The sequence below is a fragment of the Oreochromis aureus genome, linkage group 8 (assembly GCF_013358895.1).
Source record: "Oreochromis aureus strain Israel breed Guangdong linkage group 8, ZZ_aureus, whole genome shotgun sequence".
In the NCBI taxonomy this organism is placed as follows: Eukaryota; Metazoa; Chordata; class Actinopteri; order Cichliformes; family Cichlidae; genus Oreochromis; species Oreochromis aureus.
Genome location: NC_052949.1, coordinates 14,659,143 through 14,677,483, shown reverse-complemented (window position 1 = coordinate 14,677,483; position 18,341 = coordinate 14,659,143). Strand labels below are relative to the sequence as shown.

At 40.8% G+C, this 18,341-nt stretch overlaps 1 protein-coding gene across 1 annotated transcript in view; it reads right to left on the bottom strand.

Annotated features, from left to right (window-relative positions):
* Positions 1-7,384: 7,384 nt before the first annotated feature.
* LOC116329814 (rho-related GTP-binding protein RhoN-like) overlaps positions 7,385-18,341 on the bottom strand; it is a 34,733-nt gene continuing 23,776 nt past the window's right edge. The window contains exons 3-5 of the mRNA XM_031751909.2: positions 17,539-17,648; positions 13,569-13,703; positions 7,385-8,439 (exon numbers count right to left, since the gene is read on the bottom strand). Of these exons, the coding sequence (XP_031607769.1) occupies positions 8,185-8,439; positions 13,569-13,703; positions 17,539-17,648 (500 nt within the window). The 3' untranslated portion in view covers positions 7,385-8,184. The remainder of the gene's footprint in view (positions 8,440-13,568; positions 13,704-17,538; positions 17,649-18,341) is intronic.

Below are 18,341 nucleotides of genomic sequence, written 5' to 3'. Positions count from 1 at the left end.
TAGCATGCAGTTCTGTGCTCAAGCCTCTTTAACAGTGAATTATGGATGCATGGGTGAATAGGTGTTTGTGTAAAAAGTAGGTTGCTTTACGGATGCATCCAGTTGTCGAGTCTTAATGCATCACTGTAGTTCAGGGTATCCCGCTGTGAAAGATATTCCTATTTCACAGGGGAAATTAGCACGAAACAATCTGCCTGACCATCTGGAATATTTCTGTGTGCTTATTTGTTTGTGAAACTGCACATCTGTGTGCATGTGTGCAAACATGTACAAGCTGACTTCCATTTGCTTCCAACACCTGAGGGCAATAACTTACCTCCCAGCCAATTTGGCATAAGCGCAGACATCGTTCCTGCTTTTTGTATTGTTATTTTTTATCTATTTATGTTTTTTTAAAGTGGCAAGAGATCATGTGGTCGCGTGAGATTGTTCTGTTCACGAACACTGTCATGAAAGAAACAACAGCAGAACCACCACAACAACTTAGATTAACGCTCTCCGATGTTACACTCACCCACCAATAGCATATTAGCTGATTTTAACAAGAAAAATCAAATTAAGAAGATTTACTCAAGCTTTTATTCAAATGAGCCAATACACTAAAATTAACCTCTGACACAGACGTTGTTTCCCCGAGTAAAAAGACGGCGATCTCTAATGTGAATGTAACGCACCCAGTCATGCTTCCCTGTCAGGATCGACTTTAATTCACCTGCTTTAGTAATTCAGATGTTCATGTGCACATTACATGCGCTCCCATGTCAGTCAAGCTGCTGTGAATAACGAGCGCACTTGTCCGTGATGGTCCTGTCTGCTTTTGCACTTTGCCGCTGTGATCCTCATTAACCTCTTGGCCCAAAGGCTCCGAGAGCATTTAAACAGTATTTTGGTCCGACCCCCTTGGCTGCAGCACAAACACTGTCTCCTTAAAGCTGGGTCACAAACTGGAAGTCAATAAAGCTTCATAGTAATCATCAATGAAATTTTTTATTACTATAAATTTAAGGAATATTTATAGCATATTTATTTAAACAGTAGTAAATAATTATTTTATAGTTAACTGTGAAATAACTTACTGGAAATAAGGTTGGACCCTCTTTTGCCTGCAGCACTGTCTTAATTCTTAATGCCATGGATTCATTAAGGTGCTGTAAACATTCCTCAGAGATTTTGTTCCAGTCTGTGGTCATGAAGGTATAGAGATGGTCAGCGTAGTACTGACGTAGGATGTGGTGTTCACATGATCCTCAGTTGGAATTAAGGAGCCCAAAGTGTGCCAAGCAAATATCCCTCATATCACTATATCACCACAACTGCCTCAAACCATTGATGCAAGGCAGGATGGATCCATGCTTTAATGTGCTTTACATTAAATTCTTGTTTTTCTCTTCTGTTGTCCAATTTTGGTGAGCCCATGTGACCTGTACCCTCAGTTCTTATCTAAAAGGAGTGCCATCGAGTGCGGTCTTCTGCTGCTGTTACCCATGTGGTTCAATGCGTTGCATGTTCAGAGATGCTCTTCTGCATATCTTGGTTGTAACAAATCGTTGTTTGAATGTCTGTTGCAGGTCAAAGGAGTCTGGCCATCCTCTGACTTCTGACAAGATGACGTTGTCATACAGAAAAGTGACAGTTTTTCTTTTGCAAACCATTCTCTGTAAATCCTAGAAATGGTTGTTTGGGAAATCACAGTAGATCTGAAACACTCAGACCAGCCCGTCTGTCACCGATCACTTTTATTGCTCATCCAGTTTAATTTTAATGATCTATGTCTACATGACTTTTGTATTAACTGGCCACCATGTGATTGGCTCATTTGATATTTGCATATTTTCATAATGAACAGCTGAACAGGTATACCTAATGCTCTGGTCAGTGAGTTTAGTAATATTCATGATAGCATAGCTGATAAGAGCAAAGAACATTTCCATGCTGGTGACACTGGCGCACAACTTGCTATACATTAATGATTAAGAAAGGTTATTGTTGTTTTGCAATAAAGCCTTTTATTATTTACCAGTGAGACGATCCTCCTTCCTGCACAAGCTGTCCTTTGGCAATGGTCCCTGGCAGGTCTCCTTCATTACTTGTCCAAATAGAAATCTCTCCTCTTTGCTTTGGGTTAAAAGGATATTTTTGGTATCTAAATCTAACCAGACAGCTTGTAAAAGTTATGATAATCAAGCAGCAAAAACAAAAGTAAATATCTTAACAGGCTCTGTGAACATTATTTGGATTCTTTTTACAAACCAAGTGTGTATAATTTTATTGACATACCTAAAATGTAATTAACTACCAATTAACCATTTATTAATGATGCCTTTGTGAGTCTGTACTGTAATCCTGCTCCCTGCATGTATTGCGTTGCATGTCTGTGTGCTTTTACAAAGTCGTCGCCTTCATTGTTACTCAGAGCCAGAGACGCAAAGATGCAGCCTTTCCGCTCGTGGACACGGGGCACATATATTTTTAATCTGCTCAATTTTACATACTGTTTAAATGACTCCTGCATTTTTAATGAATCCGGCTGACACGACAGTCATTACCCTGGTGTTGTTATTGCTTTGCCTTATATTAGGTAGCTGATGCTTGTTGCCAGCCTTGTGGTCTTAAAAGCAGAGATTTGAGTAAAACTCAACTTATAATAGAGCAGCCCTGTCGGCCACATCCCACCCTCGGAGCATTAGGGTGCAGTTTTATGGCTACTGACACTGTGCAGGCAGGAAGGACATTAAAGATGCAAAAGGGTTGAGCCTCGGTGGTCAGTGATCAGTGCTACTTTATAGCAGAATTAAAATGAAAAATGGACCCCCTGCAGAGTGTGTTTGTATCAAGATAATGGTGCATATAATAATAAAGCAGGAGAAGCAATTCACCCGACCAGTTTCCCGTCTCGCTCAAAAGTGTACGAAAAAACTTTCCCATGAAACCATAATGGATTTTACATGTCACAGTTTTCATAACTGTATAAAAACATTTCCCATGACCGCGTGGGACTTCTTTTATATGTGGCTAATTTACTCCACAAGGGACTTGTGTAATGCAAGCCGTCTCAAAACCTAGAGGCTGTTGGTAGAGTTCATTTTTACCTCAGTGTAACACTTTCAGTTGATAAATGCCTTTTGATTAGGCGGTTAGATTGGAAACAGCAGGGCTCTGAATACTGAGGACTGAGAACCACTTGTCTAATTGTAATCATCCTCCTACCTGAGAGCTGTAATTCAATCACACTGACGCCAGAACCCCTAAACATAATTGAGAAAGTTACTTTTTATCTTGCATGCAACAGGGCGAGTGCCTACTAGCTCAGCCGTCACTAGAACAACAGGCTAAAAGAGAATTTTCTCCTTGGGGAAGAAGACATAAATGAATAATTTCTGTTATTCTGAAGATGATTCTGCACATTTCATGCATGAGCTACAGATTTGTAAAGCATGAGCTTCTCGTATACAGACTTTAACCACTGGGATGCTGTTTTATTGAATGTGCTGTTTCATCAAAAACAGTGCATGCAGTGGTGGGATACACATTTAGGTCTCATAAGCAGGCCACTCTTGTTCTCTTATCACACAGCTTCCATTTGTATCGCCTTAGATTAGAAGAAAATGCTGCTTTTTGTCCTTTTCCATTCAGGTTGGGGTGCAGAACAGATGCTTGCTTAGCTGATATTTTCACCCGAGTCAGGAATCTTTAGCCAGGTTAGCAGCGTGGTTTCCCAGCGGATAAAGCATGCTGACCTTAGTGATCTCATGACTTTTTCTGTTTTGTCTAATGGCAAAAAGAGTTTTTTTTTTTATTTCTGTTTTTTTAGTAAAATATCAGAGAGTGTTTTGCAGCTATTTGGATGTAAGCCGAAGCATTACACAAATTAAAATCTTCAGCTGATAATGGTCTTACATAAAAACACTGCATAAGCATGTACTCCATTGTAATAGGTTGTATAAACCCTAGATTCAAGTTCAAGTATGGTTGAAGTATCTTGGGATTTCATTTAAAAGTGATGGGAAGGTGTTCTGTGAGTTTAACCTGTGGACTGGCATCAACGATAATGCAGGAGTTGGACCAGATGAAGCTTTTGATTTATCATCTACATTCCAACCTGTAGTCATGAGATCCAGGTAATGACTGAAAGAATGAGAATACATGCAGCTGAACTAGGGTGGGCCTCATAGACAGAGGAGATAGAGGAGTTCTGACATCCGGAGGGATCTTGAAGTAGAGCCATTCCTCTTTCTTTTGGAAAAAAAAGGAGCAGCATGAGGTGATTCGGACATCTGGTTCAGATGCCTCCTGTGCTCCTCCCTTTGGAGGCTTTCTGGGCAGCGTCAAAGGGGAGGAGACCCCCAAGGCACAACCAAAACCCTCTGGAGAGATGTTGTATTTTGTCTGGCCTGGAAATGCCTTGAGATTCCCCAGGAGGAACTGGAAAGTATCTCCAGGAAGTAGTGGTACACCGAAAGGATTTAAAGGAACAAGGTGTTTAAAAAAAATGAGTAGAAAATATTTATTCTTAAATCTAGGAAGTTAAAAAAAAATTCTGAAAAATAAATAGCCAAGTAAAGATAGTTGAAAATTCGCTTAAGCATAGTAACAAAGTATTTGCATTTTGTTATTTCCCACCTCTGGGAATGTTACAGAGCCAGGTGAGGCTGCAAGGACAAGAGAGATGACTGTTTGCTAAATATGTTTACTCACTTCAGCCAAGAGGTTGGAAAGCCTATTACGTGACGTCTTTCACACTGAGTGCAGCATCAAAGAAACAGCAGCAAAGGCTGACACAGTGCCTGAGGCTGCAGGCGGCTCTAACCTGCAGGTTTGGTCTCTTAACTTGATTTTACTGACCCTTGAGGGGTGCTTTCGCTGGCGTAGTCGAAATTATAATCTAATTAGTTCCTGTTTTCTCATGGTCCTTCTATTATAAAAGAAACGACTCGCTTTTTACGCTATTATTCTAACAAGCCTTCCATCCGAGTCTCGGTCATAGCGGCAGCACTAACCAGACGCCGCTAGCTCTTCTGCAAGGACACTGAAGCATTCCCAAGCCAGTCAAGAGACATAATCTTCCCAGCATGTCCTGGGATTGCCTCAGGGTCTTCTCCTGGTATGCTCATACACATCACCTGTGAGATGTCCAGGAGGAAATCTAATCAGATTACTAGAATCACCGTAATTGGGCCCTTTTTAATTTGGAGGAGCAGCATGTTCAGCTCTCTTCACGACACAAAAGCTGGTAAAACATCAATATCATTGCAGGTACTGCTCCAACCTCCCCTCACTCATGAATAGGACCTCAAGACGTTTGAACTCCAACATGTGATGGTGAACTCCTCACTAACCTGGAGAAAGAGCTCCACCCTTTTCAGGCTGAAACCCATGGCCTCATTTTTGGAAGTGCTAATTCTGATGTCAGCCACTTTGCACTCCCAGCACGAGCTGATCAGCATTTGCTGAAGCCAGCAAGCTTTCATCCTCCACACAAAGCAAAGAAGTAATACAGAGGCCACCAAACTGGGAACTCAATGCTGCCTTTTTGCTATCCCTAGAAAATCTGTCCATATAAGTTATGTAAAGAGTCAGTGATAAAGGGCAGCCCTGGCAGAGTCCAGCCACCACAGGACAATACTGCATGAAACTACTACTACTATAACTATACCAGTATTGTAACTATATTTACATATGTACTCTATTTAGAATTACATCGTATTAGTGAGAATCATTATACAAGAGTTTACTGAGCAGATTTTCTTCTCTCCATTTGTTGGTGTGGACATCGTCTCCCCCCGACTGGGTGTTTGCCCCGGCCTGGCCTCTAGCATGTGGAGTGACCTAACGCTCCCTGCGTGGCAACATGGCAGTGATGCCGCAAAATGTCACTTTGCTGTACTCACACAGGCAGAGAGTTGCTGTGGGGCCTTATCCATGGTGGCGGGAAACAAAATGGAACAAAAGTAACAGTTAAAGGTCAGACTACAAGGCTCATAAAAGCAGCAAAACCAACTGCATTATTTTTTCTCTCTTTACATCCAGGAAATACAGTGTATTCATGTTACATATATATTTCAACTTTTTGTATAAGCGTGTGCAAAATAGCCACTGAATTTCAGACTAATGTAGGTTTCTAATACCTGCTGCCATTAAGGAGCCAGCAATTAGACTACTGATATTTTATTTAGTGTACAAACACCAAGATTTTCATTATTAATGCCTCTTTTAGTCAAGACCTTCTTAAAACCACTCCAGTAACTGTTTCAAATGAAACGTGTTTGAGAAAACACACGTGGTTATTCACTGATCTGCACTCACAAGTCACAAACATGGACAAACATTGATGAGACCATGTTTTTTTCTCTATACCTTGGAGTGAGAAGGTGACTTTTATCTAAATGTGGAGGTCAGAGCCATTGCTTTAACATGATTTAACAATATGCAATTGGAAATGTGAGTTGTCCGTTTCTGTTAGCTCTGCAAACTGGATGATTGGTCCACTAGTTTGATCCAGACTGCAATATCTCACAAGTACCTTTCGGTAGCTTGCTGGGACCCGGAGAGGAGGTAGTAGAAAGTAGCAGAGCACGCAACAGACTGGTTAGGAGAGACCGGAGTGAAAAAGGATCATAAGGAGCGTTTGAGTTGCACGTGTGTGATAAAAGTGTGCAAAGGGCTGGGACAACCCACGACCGAGTCGCCCACACCATTTGAACGGTTACCCAAGAAATTTCCTGCTGACATCAAAAAGTCATAGGTGGTCTTTCTGTAGATGTGCAGCACTACTGTACAGCTGTGGCTCAGGTGGCAGAGGTTCAGCTACCATTCGGAAAATCCACATGCTGAAGTATCCTTGAACCCAGAGTTGCCCCCGATACATCCTTCAGAGCGCGAGTGCATGTGAAGCGCTTAAGCATAAATAAAAGAATGAATCTATTTGTGATTGTGTGGGAATGAGACCTGCAGTAGAAAAAGCTTTGAATTCTTAACAGAGTCGAAAGGAGCTAGTCCATTTACATGACAGGTCACCGACATACAGGTGAGTCAGCATGTTCACATTTAACTGAAAGCACTGCTGTGCTGAAGTACAGCTTCCCAGAGCTGCTGCAACGATCACAGACTCATGATCACAGAAATGTAGGATTTGCAGGTTTTGTGGGTCTGCGCTGCTCCGAAGCATTGTGTGTACTTTTTGTCTCATTTATTATTTTCACCTTTTTCAAATCTAAAGCCACATCTTTGCAGGCAGAATGAGACATATTTTCTTGTCTGGACAAGAAAATGTCTTGAAACTGAAGTGCAAACAGAGAATAAATTAGAATAAGTTAAAGATTTCCTACTTATTACTTTTGACGAGCATCCAGGAGATAAATATGTCACATTAAAGATCTTCCAACACTTAGCAGAGACGATTTTTTTTTATTTCATTATCACATGTACAACATAATATTCATCTCAACGCCCTCTGTGACGTTCCTTTCCAGTGTTGATTATTTGAACAATAGTAATTACACAGCACAACAATATTATGTGGTGAGTGATTATTTCGTTTTTCAATATTAAAAGCACTTGTGGTTTAAGAAAATTAGTGTCATCTCAGCCCACGAGTCCAGATTTTCATTTTTAATTTGTTATGCGCAGCGGGGAGAGCAGAGTTCATTCCCTGACATTTACAGACTTCTCAGAACGGTTTGCGTGCATCGTATTGTGCTTCATTTGCTTAAACACTTGAAGACAGAGGAGCATTTCAAAACAGGAAACAACAATAATAGAGGTCAACACCAGCACGGTTACCGCTGCTTCCTGCAAGACGATCTTTCGAATATATATTTTTTTCCTTTTCATCTCCCTATGCACTATTTTCTGTCTTATTTTTAATTTATCTGTTTTTTTTGTCCACTTGTTCAGGTGCAAGCGTTAAAGAAAATTGCTTTTGCTGCTACAATGTCCTCCCCTGATGAGCGCACAGCCACAAAGAAAAGTAAGAAGCAGAGCTTTGCTAAAAATGGACAAACAACCCTTCAAAGACCTCCTCAGGATAGCGTTCGCTCTCGTTTTTATCACATCGTCCTTTATGCAGTGCAAAGAATCTGACAACAATTCACCAATAAGTTAAGTTCATGTGTGGCATGGTCCGTCAGCACACACACGCACACTCTCACACACACACACAGATCAGGCAGCAGGTAGGTTCTGGTCCTACATGAGCACACAGCTTTTGGCTCGGTCCTTTCTAATGGCAGGCGGACGCTCGTGAATCTCAGTCCGAGGTGGCTGCTGGGAAACCCGCTTGAGGCCGTGACGTGATCCGGCGTGTTTGAGCTGAGGCCGATGAATGTTAGACACAGATGCCACGGTGGTGACGTGAAATACATCGCGGACGCTGTTCTCCGAATACTTTGAGGTGCACTCTGCATAGGCCACGGCGCCAATCTGCCTCGCCAAAGTGGTTCCCTAAAAACACAGAATGTGAGTTAGTCAGGATTAAAAATGAAAAGCCAAGACTTAAAATTTCTGTTTTGACCACTTGAACGTTGCAAAACAAGATGTAAACACACAACTGACATATTATTACTTCTTAATGAGCTGTAGTGTTACCACATATTAAGTTCCATCTAATATTCAGCCTCCTTCTCGTTTGATTTTAGTCTCTAGAGGGAAATTCGTGGCTATAGCAGCTCTATACTACAGCGCCTTCAATAGTTAGTTCCTAGCTCTCTATCTGCCTTTAAAAAAAATTGTATGCAGTTGTTTTTATTTTTTTCACTGAAAACATTTTCTGCCTCCTGCTGCTTTTCCAAAAAAGGTTCATAAGAGTGCTAAAAGCTAAACCAAGCTGTGGGTCAGAAAACCAGAACAATGAGTTAATAGTATAACACTTCACCCTGCAGAGGCGAGCTGTAGCCGGCTAATCATTCTTACTGGGTTCGTGTCTGAGTGGCTCCAACCTGAGTGCAATCACACATGAAGTATTTACTACATATGACTGACAATATTGCACCATCACAAGGAACAACACAGCAATTGCTTCATGTCACTTTTTCTAGTAAATAAAACTAAGATGAGGTTTTAGTTTTAATCTAGAATCCTTTTGAGTCTTTTAAGTCTGCATCTCTGTTAATACGTCTCTGTTAGTTTTATTCTGATGAGCTTTTGCAGGTTGTGTCTTGTATTTCGTTTTACTTCCTTTATTACTTTCAGCTGTCTTTTTACCCTGTGTGTCCACTCAACCCAGTTACCTTCTGTATCTATTTAAAGCCTCAGTTTGTCTTAAGTTCCTTGTTGTGCCATACTGCGTTCTAGCTTTGTTTGTGCCTTGTGTGTTTCCTTGCAGTGTTATCTTGTGTTTATTTTATAAAGGCTTGCTTTTTGTGTTTACTTCCATCTGTCTACGAGCATGCCTTTTGGTCCCTTCTGCATACATTTCATGATAACATTTCAATGTGAGACACACAGTTTGCAAATGGTATAAAGTAAACCTATGGATATATACACAGCAGGATGGCAAGTACAGGTTTATGATTTGTCATTTTAGATGTGTGGGGCTGTTTTCGCTCATTCTGCATTTACTTAATGTCAGTCAGTCACAGCAGAGGGAAAATAGCACGGTGGTTTCGAGATGATTGTACTGATTTCCCCACCCCACACACACACACACACACACACACACACACACACACACACACACACACACACACACACACACACACACACACACACACACACACACACACACACACACACACTTTGAGACCAAGTGCCAAACTGCGGCAGACCACAGTCACCAAACAACTGCAGTTCGACTTGGACTGACAGCATTCATTCTCCAACAGATTGCAAATCTTCGCCAAATAACTGCCATCTAATTTATAACATCCTACAAACAGTTCGAGTCAGTTCGCGACAATCTGCAACGCGTCTCTTTGAAATATGGGGCTCAACTCAACTGGCTGCCAACTGGTTATATTCCTTTATAACAGTAATATTGCTTATGGCACTTTACAGTTAAATCACCATCCTGCAGGAACTACATCACCATTTATTATAAACTTTTACTCTGATTGTAAGTAATTTATTTAAATTTCTGCTTAATGTGACTTCCCGTGCCTACATCAGGTTTGGAATTTTTAAAGCAGATTGATTTGTGTCAAGTTGCAGACTGATAGCAGGCTGAGTCAGTCTTATTGCAGTTTTTCTGTCACCTTAATGCACTAAAGACTGCAAGTGTTTGTTGATGTTATTCCCATCTTCTTAAGAAACCATCTTAAAGGCAACAGCTGCAGTAATTTTATTCGTGCTACCATTTCCAACCACTCTTTGCCCTAGTGTGACTCTAACACTAAGCATTTTTATATATGGCCTTCAAACCTGAACATGCACAGATGCTACCAGGCAGACATATATGCGAGACATATTAAACAGACCCACCAATAAACAGGCTTTACCCTTTAAGCTCCCCGAGAGCAACATTTTTTAAATTGTCCTGAGAATTCACAGCGAGCGAGTGTGCATCATGTGACTACCACGCGCAATCTCAACTCAATCACCATCCCTCACCTAAACCGAATTGAGTTTTTTGAGTACTGCGTAAAGATCTGACCTTAACAGTGGCCTGCTGTGTTCGCATGCGTCTCAACTTCATTCTCTGAATATCATACAGAGTTCCTGTGGGACAATGGCTTGAGAGAAGAATAGTTTGCAAGCAGATTCTAAGGTTTGGTGCACACGCTTCAAGGCAAAAAACAGCCTTCACAATACATCCAGTCACTTGTTTCTGTTACTATAAAAATGTTGTGTAGTGTAGCTTTAAAATACAGCTTAGTTTGTGTTTGTTTGTCATCCAAAAGCAACTGACTCACCTAAAGAGCTGCTGAGAGCTAGTACTTAGAGCTAAAAACATACAGAACTTTGTGTGTGGATGAGAAAGGGGTCATGTAGTGGAAATTATGCTTTATTTTATTTATTTATTCTTAGATGTCCTTAAACCACATTGAACCACTAGAATTCTGTGGAAAGCCTTGTGTAACCCAGTGAAATAAAATAAAGCACAACATTTTTAAAAGCCACTCATTACTCTGAGTGCAAACACAGTGGACATTTTTAAAAGCGTTCTCTAAATATTTGTTATTGTAAGCATTTGTCACATGCTGCTAGACAATCCCTTCCCTGCTTCTGTGGATGGCAGAACACTGCACTTGGTCGTGCGCACTAACACCTCCCTCTTAATAAAAGCCTGCAACCTCTGAGGTCTGATAGCTGATTGCTAGCCAGGGCATACGGAGAATATCATCCACACTATGAAATATTCAAAGCCTTTCTTTGCAGTTGCAAAAACATTATTCCCTATAAGGTTTAGCCCCATTTCACATCTGGACAGCTTCGGCTTCATATGTAGTACTATTTTGCTCACCTGTTTTCCAGCAGTGCTTTCTAGTGATTTAGGTAGCAAAACAAAACATTTTCATTCTGTCATCCTGAGTTTGAGTCACATTATTTCTTTATTTTTTGATCATGCAACTTCCTTGGAAAATGTACAACAAATGAAAGCGTAGGTGTTCAGCCTTTGGTGCTACTGATAAACCATATTGAAGCAGTATCTAGCTGCCATATGGGGCAACATTACTTCTACTCGTGTGAAAAATATTAAAGGCTCGAGCTGTATTATTTTGGAATACTAGAAACGCTCCAGCACTTCAAGTGTTTATTTTGACACCCTTAAGCCAATTGCAGCAACAGTGACACAGTTGGTTTGCAGTTTGTTCTGCTGACTGCGCTCTCCCCTGGGGTTCACATCAGCTGGTCAAGTGGGTGAAACGTAAAGTTCCCGGCTTGTTTCAGTCTGTTTACAGTGCAGCTCTTTGAATAGGGCTCATTAAGAAACCGCACTTTCACGAATTACTTAGGCAACCAAAAACCTGTCCCCTACACCTGTCGGACCACATTTTTTATCAGTTGTTTCACTCTAGAAGTTGTCAGCACAGATATAAAATCAGCAACATTAAGGACCATCATAAGGCCTTTAATTATAGGACCATATCAAATGTAATGTTTATTACAACCAATAAATATGGATTAACCATACTTGATCCATCCCTTCATCCTTTTTCTACCACTTATCCAGGTCTGGGTCCTGGCTGCAGACTAATCTTGGCCCACTGTACCATCATCCTCTAGGTCTGCACTAGAGTCCCCTCCCAAGTCAGACCCAGAGACCTAGGACATGCATGAAACGCTTCATCTGTGTGGGATCTACAGTAGGATTGTCCTTTCCAATGTGGAAGAAAGCTTAAATGAGAGCACCGACCCTGACGGTGAACCTGGACACCCTGCAGACGAAGCTCTTTCTGCCCCTTTGTTTTATTCCTTCAGCCACTAGAAACGGTTCAGGGCCATAGCAATAAGGGCAGGAACATAAAATAAATGGTAAATGAATAGCTTCAATCACAAAAATCACTAATTTATAGCAGTGGATGGGGCTTGCATGCCCAACTCAGCCCATGAGCAATATTGTCTGGGGCAACGTGCCTCCAACAGGTTCTCCTGAGGCAAATGGGATCTGGTTGAGGGGCTGTTGTCCAAACCCCCCCCCCCCCAAAACATCAGAATGTCCTATAGTGAGTGTCTAAAGGCAAGCAACAGATGGCTGGGCCACATTGAACTGCCCTCTTGAGTGCCCACCACTTGAATCCAGTGTTTTGTGCAGCAGGCATCACTTGGAGGCCTTGAAAAACCAATCCTCATTTGGCGTACAATCACATTACTCAGCCTTTGTTTTTCCACTGTTATCTGGTTACTCTGTATTAACACTTGTGGTCAAATGATTACGTATGGATGTAAATAATTCAATGTAAATGTATTAAAAGACATGTTAAATGAGCTGCATAGCTGCAGTAACGTCTTAAAAAAATATGTAGATGTTTCGGTCCAATAAGAAGCTTCTATGAATTTTGAGCCAAAGCAAAATATATATAACAAGAAACGAATCTGAGATTGTGATGAACCAATTTTGATGTCATTATTGACAGGACAATACAGGTCGTTACCTTTGCTTTGTCAGAGATGAGGGAAAATATTAATTTGTTGACAAAAGGCTGCCAAGGAGAGCAAATTCACATTTACATGAAAATAAGCTATTAAAATTCATGCGTGCCGCTGCTCATTGCTCCAAGACACAAACAAAACAATCGTATTATCGCACATCCTGCTGTTTGTCTTCTTCTTCCTTCAGTTCCAGCTCCTTTATAGTCGTTGTGCTTTCACATTTTTGGAAGTTATGATCTGACGCAAGTCTCATTCTTCAAATGCACTTTCAAAAATGTTTGCCCGTGTGCACAAGGGAGGAAAGTAATAGGTGCCGTTTGTCTGTACGGATACCATAGAATTTCTACTACGGGCGAATAAATGTCACTGCAGCTGAAAACTGCAATGTATACGTCATGCATATTCTTAAAGTTATAATTTTCTTAAAAAAGCAACTGTTCACGGGCAGCATTTCTGCAGCACTGCCAGGGTACAGAAAAAGGCAAGCAGCTAATTTCCATTCAAATTTTAGAGGCGAGCGGTGGTTTCTGTGAACTCCTCACCTGCTCATGTGTGACAGGAATGAGTCTGTGTTTGGAAAGCTCTCTCATGACGTTGAGGTCCGTCCTCATGTCCAACTTGCAGCCGACAAGCACCACTTTGGCATTGGGGCAGAACTCCTGTGTTTCACCTTGCCACTGTGTATCAGAGAGACAAACATATATCAGTGCACATGACCTTAATTATGCTACAGTACGAAAGTATCTGAATACTTGAGCACTATGTTCATAGTTGCATCTCATTTGAAAACCTTGGACATTAACTTCTTACTAATATGTTCCTCTGGGAAGCCTTTCATAAGATTTTAGGACCTGGTTGAAGCGAGCACATTGTTGATGTCAGTAAATAAGGTTTGGAAATAAGGCTGGGTGAGTTTCAGGTAAGATTTATTTGCAGGCTTGTCAAGTCCTTTCCGTCTGAACTGGAGAAAAGGAGAAAAAAAATCTTCCTCAAACTATTTCCAAAGCACATTTTTCTCTAAATTACCATTTTTAAATTGTAGCTTTAAGAGCTCCATAATTGGAATGAAGGGGCCTAGTTCACAGCTTAAAAAATGCCCGTGTATGCAGACATGTGGGAACAGTCTACAATTATTAAAATCCTCATAAATGAGGCACTGAATTGAGATTTATTTGACTTGGGAGCAGTTCCTTTCCATCAGGTCATAAATTCTTATCTCCTGCCTTGAGAGGGCCTTAATCCCACCTGCAAATCTGCTGTCCAGCAGTTTAACTTCTCACTGTGCTGCAGTGATATTCAATTAGTTTATCTGTGCAGTCTCTTTGCAGATTAACAGACTGCAGATTAATGGCATTCAAAATGTGGAACTGACAGGCTGATCATATAAAAACTGTAAAAGACATTAACACTAAAATCTAAAATAAAATAATAATAATAATAAAATGAATTTCTAAAAATAACTTAATAATAGAGATAAACTATCTCAATTAGTTTGTTTCTATTCCGGGTTATTTACCTGATACCTTTCTTCATATTTGATGGAAAGTACAAATATTTGTTAGTTTTAAGATTCTGGTTCTGACTTTTAGAGCTCTTCATGGAAAAGCACCAGCTCGTACCATTTGTTTGTAACGTTTGGATTCCTGGATTTTTGGTATGACCAAATAATATTTTGAGGATTATATGTATTCTCTCTTCTTGAAGGACATTCAAAGCTTTACAAAGCCAACACAGGGGCCATAGACACTCAATATTTACCTCCTCTGTACATATTGACAAACAAATATTTCAAAATTGGATTCATCATGTAGGCCTGATGCTACTGACTTTCAGTCCAGTGTAATGTAGCATACCTCTAACTTTCTAAGTTTCCCTTCCTTAATAATGGCTTCTTTACAGCCACCCTTCCACTGAGACCATTTCTGATGAGGCTTCAGTGAACAGTAGACGGATCATCTGAAGGTGTAGAAGCATCTCTCATGCCATACTGCAACATGCCACGTTTTTGGCTAAATCAAACTTATTGGTGCAAATATGTTATTTTATGCCTGACAAAACGTTTTGTAGATTCAATGAATAAAACAGGAACAAATTATGTGTTTTTGTGACAGGCCACTAGTAAAGTGCCTAAAGATATCATTTAAAATTGGTTCTTTGCTTTTCTGCGGTATGTAGATACAACACTGTGGTTCACCCTTTGAGTTTTTATAGCTTTAAAATAAAATCCTCTGAAAAAGTTTCGTTACACGGCCTGAACTGAAAATGAATAAAAAAGCAGGCAAAGTCCAAAGAAAAACTTTGAAAGCCCAGAGAACTACAACTCACAATCACTTTAAACATTTCAAGAAAGTTTGGCTCACTGGAAGCAAAATATTAAGAAATGAGGAGTCCAGACTTTTGCACATTACTTTATAACACTACATCATCAAAAATGTGTAAATCTTAAAGTTGAAGGCTGGAGCAACACCCACACAATCACCAGCATTTTCTGGCTTACCGTACCATCAAAATGAAACACTGGCACTGTTGTTCATTGCTCTGAAACTGGAATTTATATCACTCCATGTCTTAAATGTTCCATCGTTTATTTGAAAACTGCCCTCAACAAATCAAAGGATAGAAGAGGGGGAATAAAAAGGGAAATGCTCATGGACATAAATGCTGTATAAAGACCGAGACAGACAATACTCATTACAGGCCAAAAACATGACTCAAGCTATTAAACTCTCTCTCTGTCTATCGCTCTCTTTCTCTCCGAGACTCCTTTCATTATCTCCTCACACCATGGCAGAGGCGACCGCTTTGAGCACTGTTGCTCCATTTGTTCTCCCTTACAAAGAGATCTTTTCTCCTGGATGCCTGCGTCGCTGCTGTTACGGGCTCTAGCGCGCCGTTGTGCAGAGTGAGCTGTTGCCTTTCAATAGGACCCTGTGCCAAACCGCATGCAACTGGTGAACAGCAGCAATTTAGATGAGTCACAAAGGGCCCATGGGAAGAGCGGCTTATTGTCTGTGTTAATGTTAAGAATTGGTAAGCAGCACAAAGAGGCAGAATGCGAGCTGTTGGAGCCGAGGCGCTGGTTTATCAAAAAAGAAATACGGAGGTTGTTTTTCTACTTTCCTCACTGTGTGCAAACCAAGAACGTGCACATACCACAGCAGTCAGGCAGAGGTGAACCCATTATGCTCATTTTTGCCTGTTTGATCCACAGTTCAAATTAATTATCTCTTCATCATGTCTTATAGTGGACCTAGGTGCATCTGAGTTCATGCGTTTTCTAACACAAGCTGTTTTAGCTACGTTCTCTTAAGCCAACTTCTTTTTTTTGTTGTTGTTGGAGCTTCTGTGCTCACAGATGGAGCTGTGTGCCTCAGATAGAAGAAGTATTAAAAAAAACAATTTCTTCACCATCAATAAAGCAGGAAAAATGAATCCCCTGAAAGCCGGAATCTTCTTAAAACACGAGAAAAAGGGTTTAATTGATTCTGTTTGGAAGACACATTCCTCTCGTCCGTGCCATTATTCATAATGACTTCATCAATACCAGACGAAAACGCATATCTGCCAATGCCGAGCGAATTCTCACGTCTACAGGGGGTCCACTTGAGAACCAACTTCAACTTTGACCTTATCAAATGACCTTAGTAATCGCGGTGAATGTGCCGCTCTTACAATGCATGCACGGGATGCCAAAGTGACATGTCGAGCGGTCACTCTATCCAAAGTTTAGAAACAAAGCTTATCCTCTGCCACGATCTTATGCACCTAATTAAATTTGTATGGCAGTCTGCCGCCATGTCTTGTTTCTGTGCAGTTTGCTTTGCTTTAAGTGTATTTTCCATTTGCAAGCTTTCAGTCTCAAATAAGTGCACAGCACTTTTTGTTCTGCCATCTCTGAGAACCTTCCGCCTAAGCAATTTTTGCAACCTCTAATTTTCCTTTTACAACGACTATTCTCTCAAAGTAATGCTCTGCTACATGAACACTACTTGACTCTTTATCGCTTCCCCCTTTTCCCTTCTGTACCATTTGTTCGTGCTCTCTCTCTCTTTTTTTCCTTCAGAATCTCACGTCATTCCCAATATCCCCATTAATCTCTGTATCTCATGTGTTGGCTTGTCCGTGTATGCCTCTCACCAAGCATTACCCAACCTTAAATGTTATCCCAGTCTCCACCTCTACAGCTGGCAATGTTTTCTCATCGTTTCCTTTCATTCCCCTGTCGTAGATCGAAGGATCAGGTTATCAGTGAACGAACACATGGTGGCCTTAACTTGAACACAGACGTGATGGTGAAAGCTGGAAGCTGTATATCTCTGGATGATGACGTAGATCTAGTCACTCTATAAAGGAATCGATTTCCAGTATAAAGAGAAGAGATGACTCCTTCAACCTGCATATTTAATGTGAGATGGCTGCTTTACCTACACTGGCCGAATTAGAGACAAAATGCACTTAAAATTAAAAAAAAAAAAGAGGACAAATTCACACATCTAACAATGTGACACTGACCTTTTTCAGTACGCTGTCCAGCGTCTCCGGTCGACTGATGTCAAAACAGATGAGCACAGCATCTGAGTCAGGATAAGCTAACGGCCGCACATTGTCATAGTAAGCTGAACCTGCGGGGAGAAAATATACACAGACATGAACGGCACTTCCAGATGGATTATATGTAATTTAGTTACTTTCCGAAGAGTTTACTTTTTTTTTTTTTTTATCATCACAAGGAGAGTCATTACGGAGCACATTTAGTGGTAATCACTATGATTAAATGTAATTACCATGAGCTTACCCACTCTGCAGATGACTACAAGTGGGTGTGATTCATTGCTTTCGCAACACAGGGGCCACAGGTCTGCCTCTGACCATCTTGAATAAGTCAAAGGGATCGACGTGTGACAGCGATATAATGAACGACTCGAACAAAGCGTCACCTGGTATGTTTTTATGGAGTGGCGTGCGTTTTTTTGGGGTGGGGCCCAGACTGAACTGAGCGTTGTGACCTGGGCAAGGGGACACATTCCTATCCAGAGAGAAAGGCACGGTCTCCCTCGCCGTCATTGTCTTCAGCACTCGGTGCTTTTGTCACCGTGCACAGAGCTTTGGCAACGTAACAAAAAAACGCATTGACAGAAAATTCCCACAGAACCCGACAGAATCCTCTGCAACACAAGTGTCAAAGCACAGAAATCAATTTGGCTTGTTTTAAGTTATTTTTAAAAATAGCCCAACTTTTAAATTGAAAAGTAATGAAGCTTGTGGGATTTAATTCATGTTACAAGTTTACAACTTGAGGTCTTTGGTTAATTTTT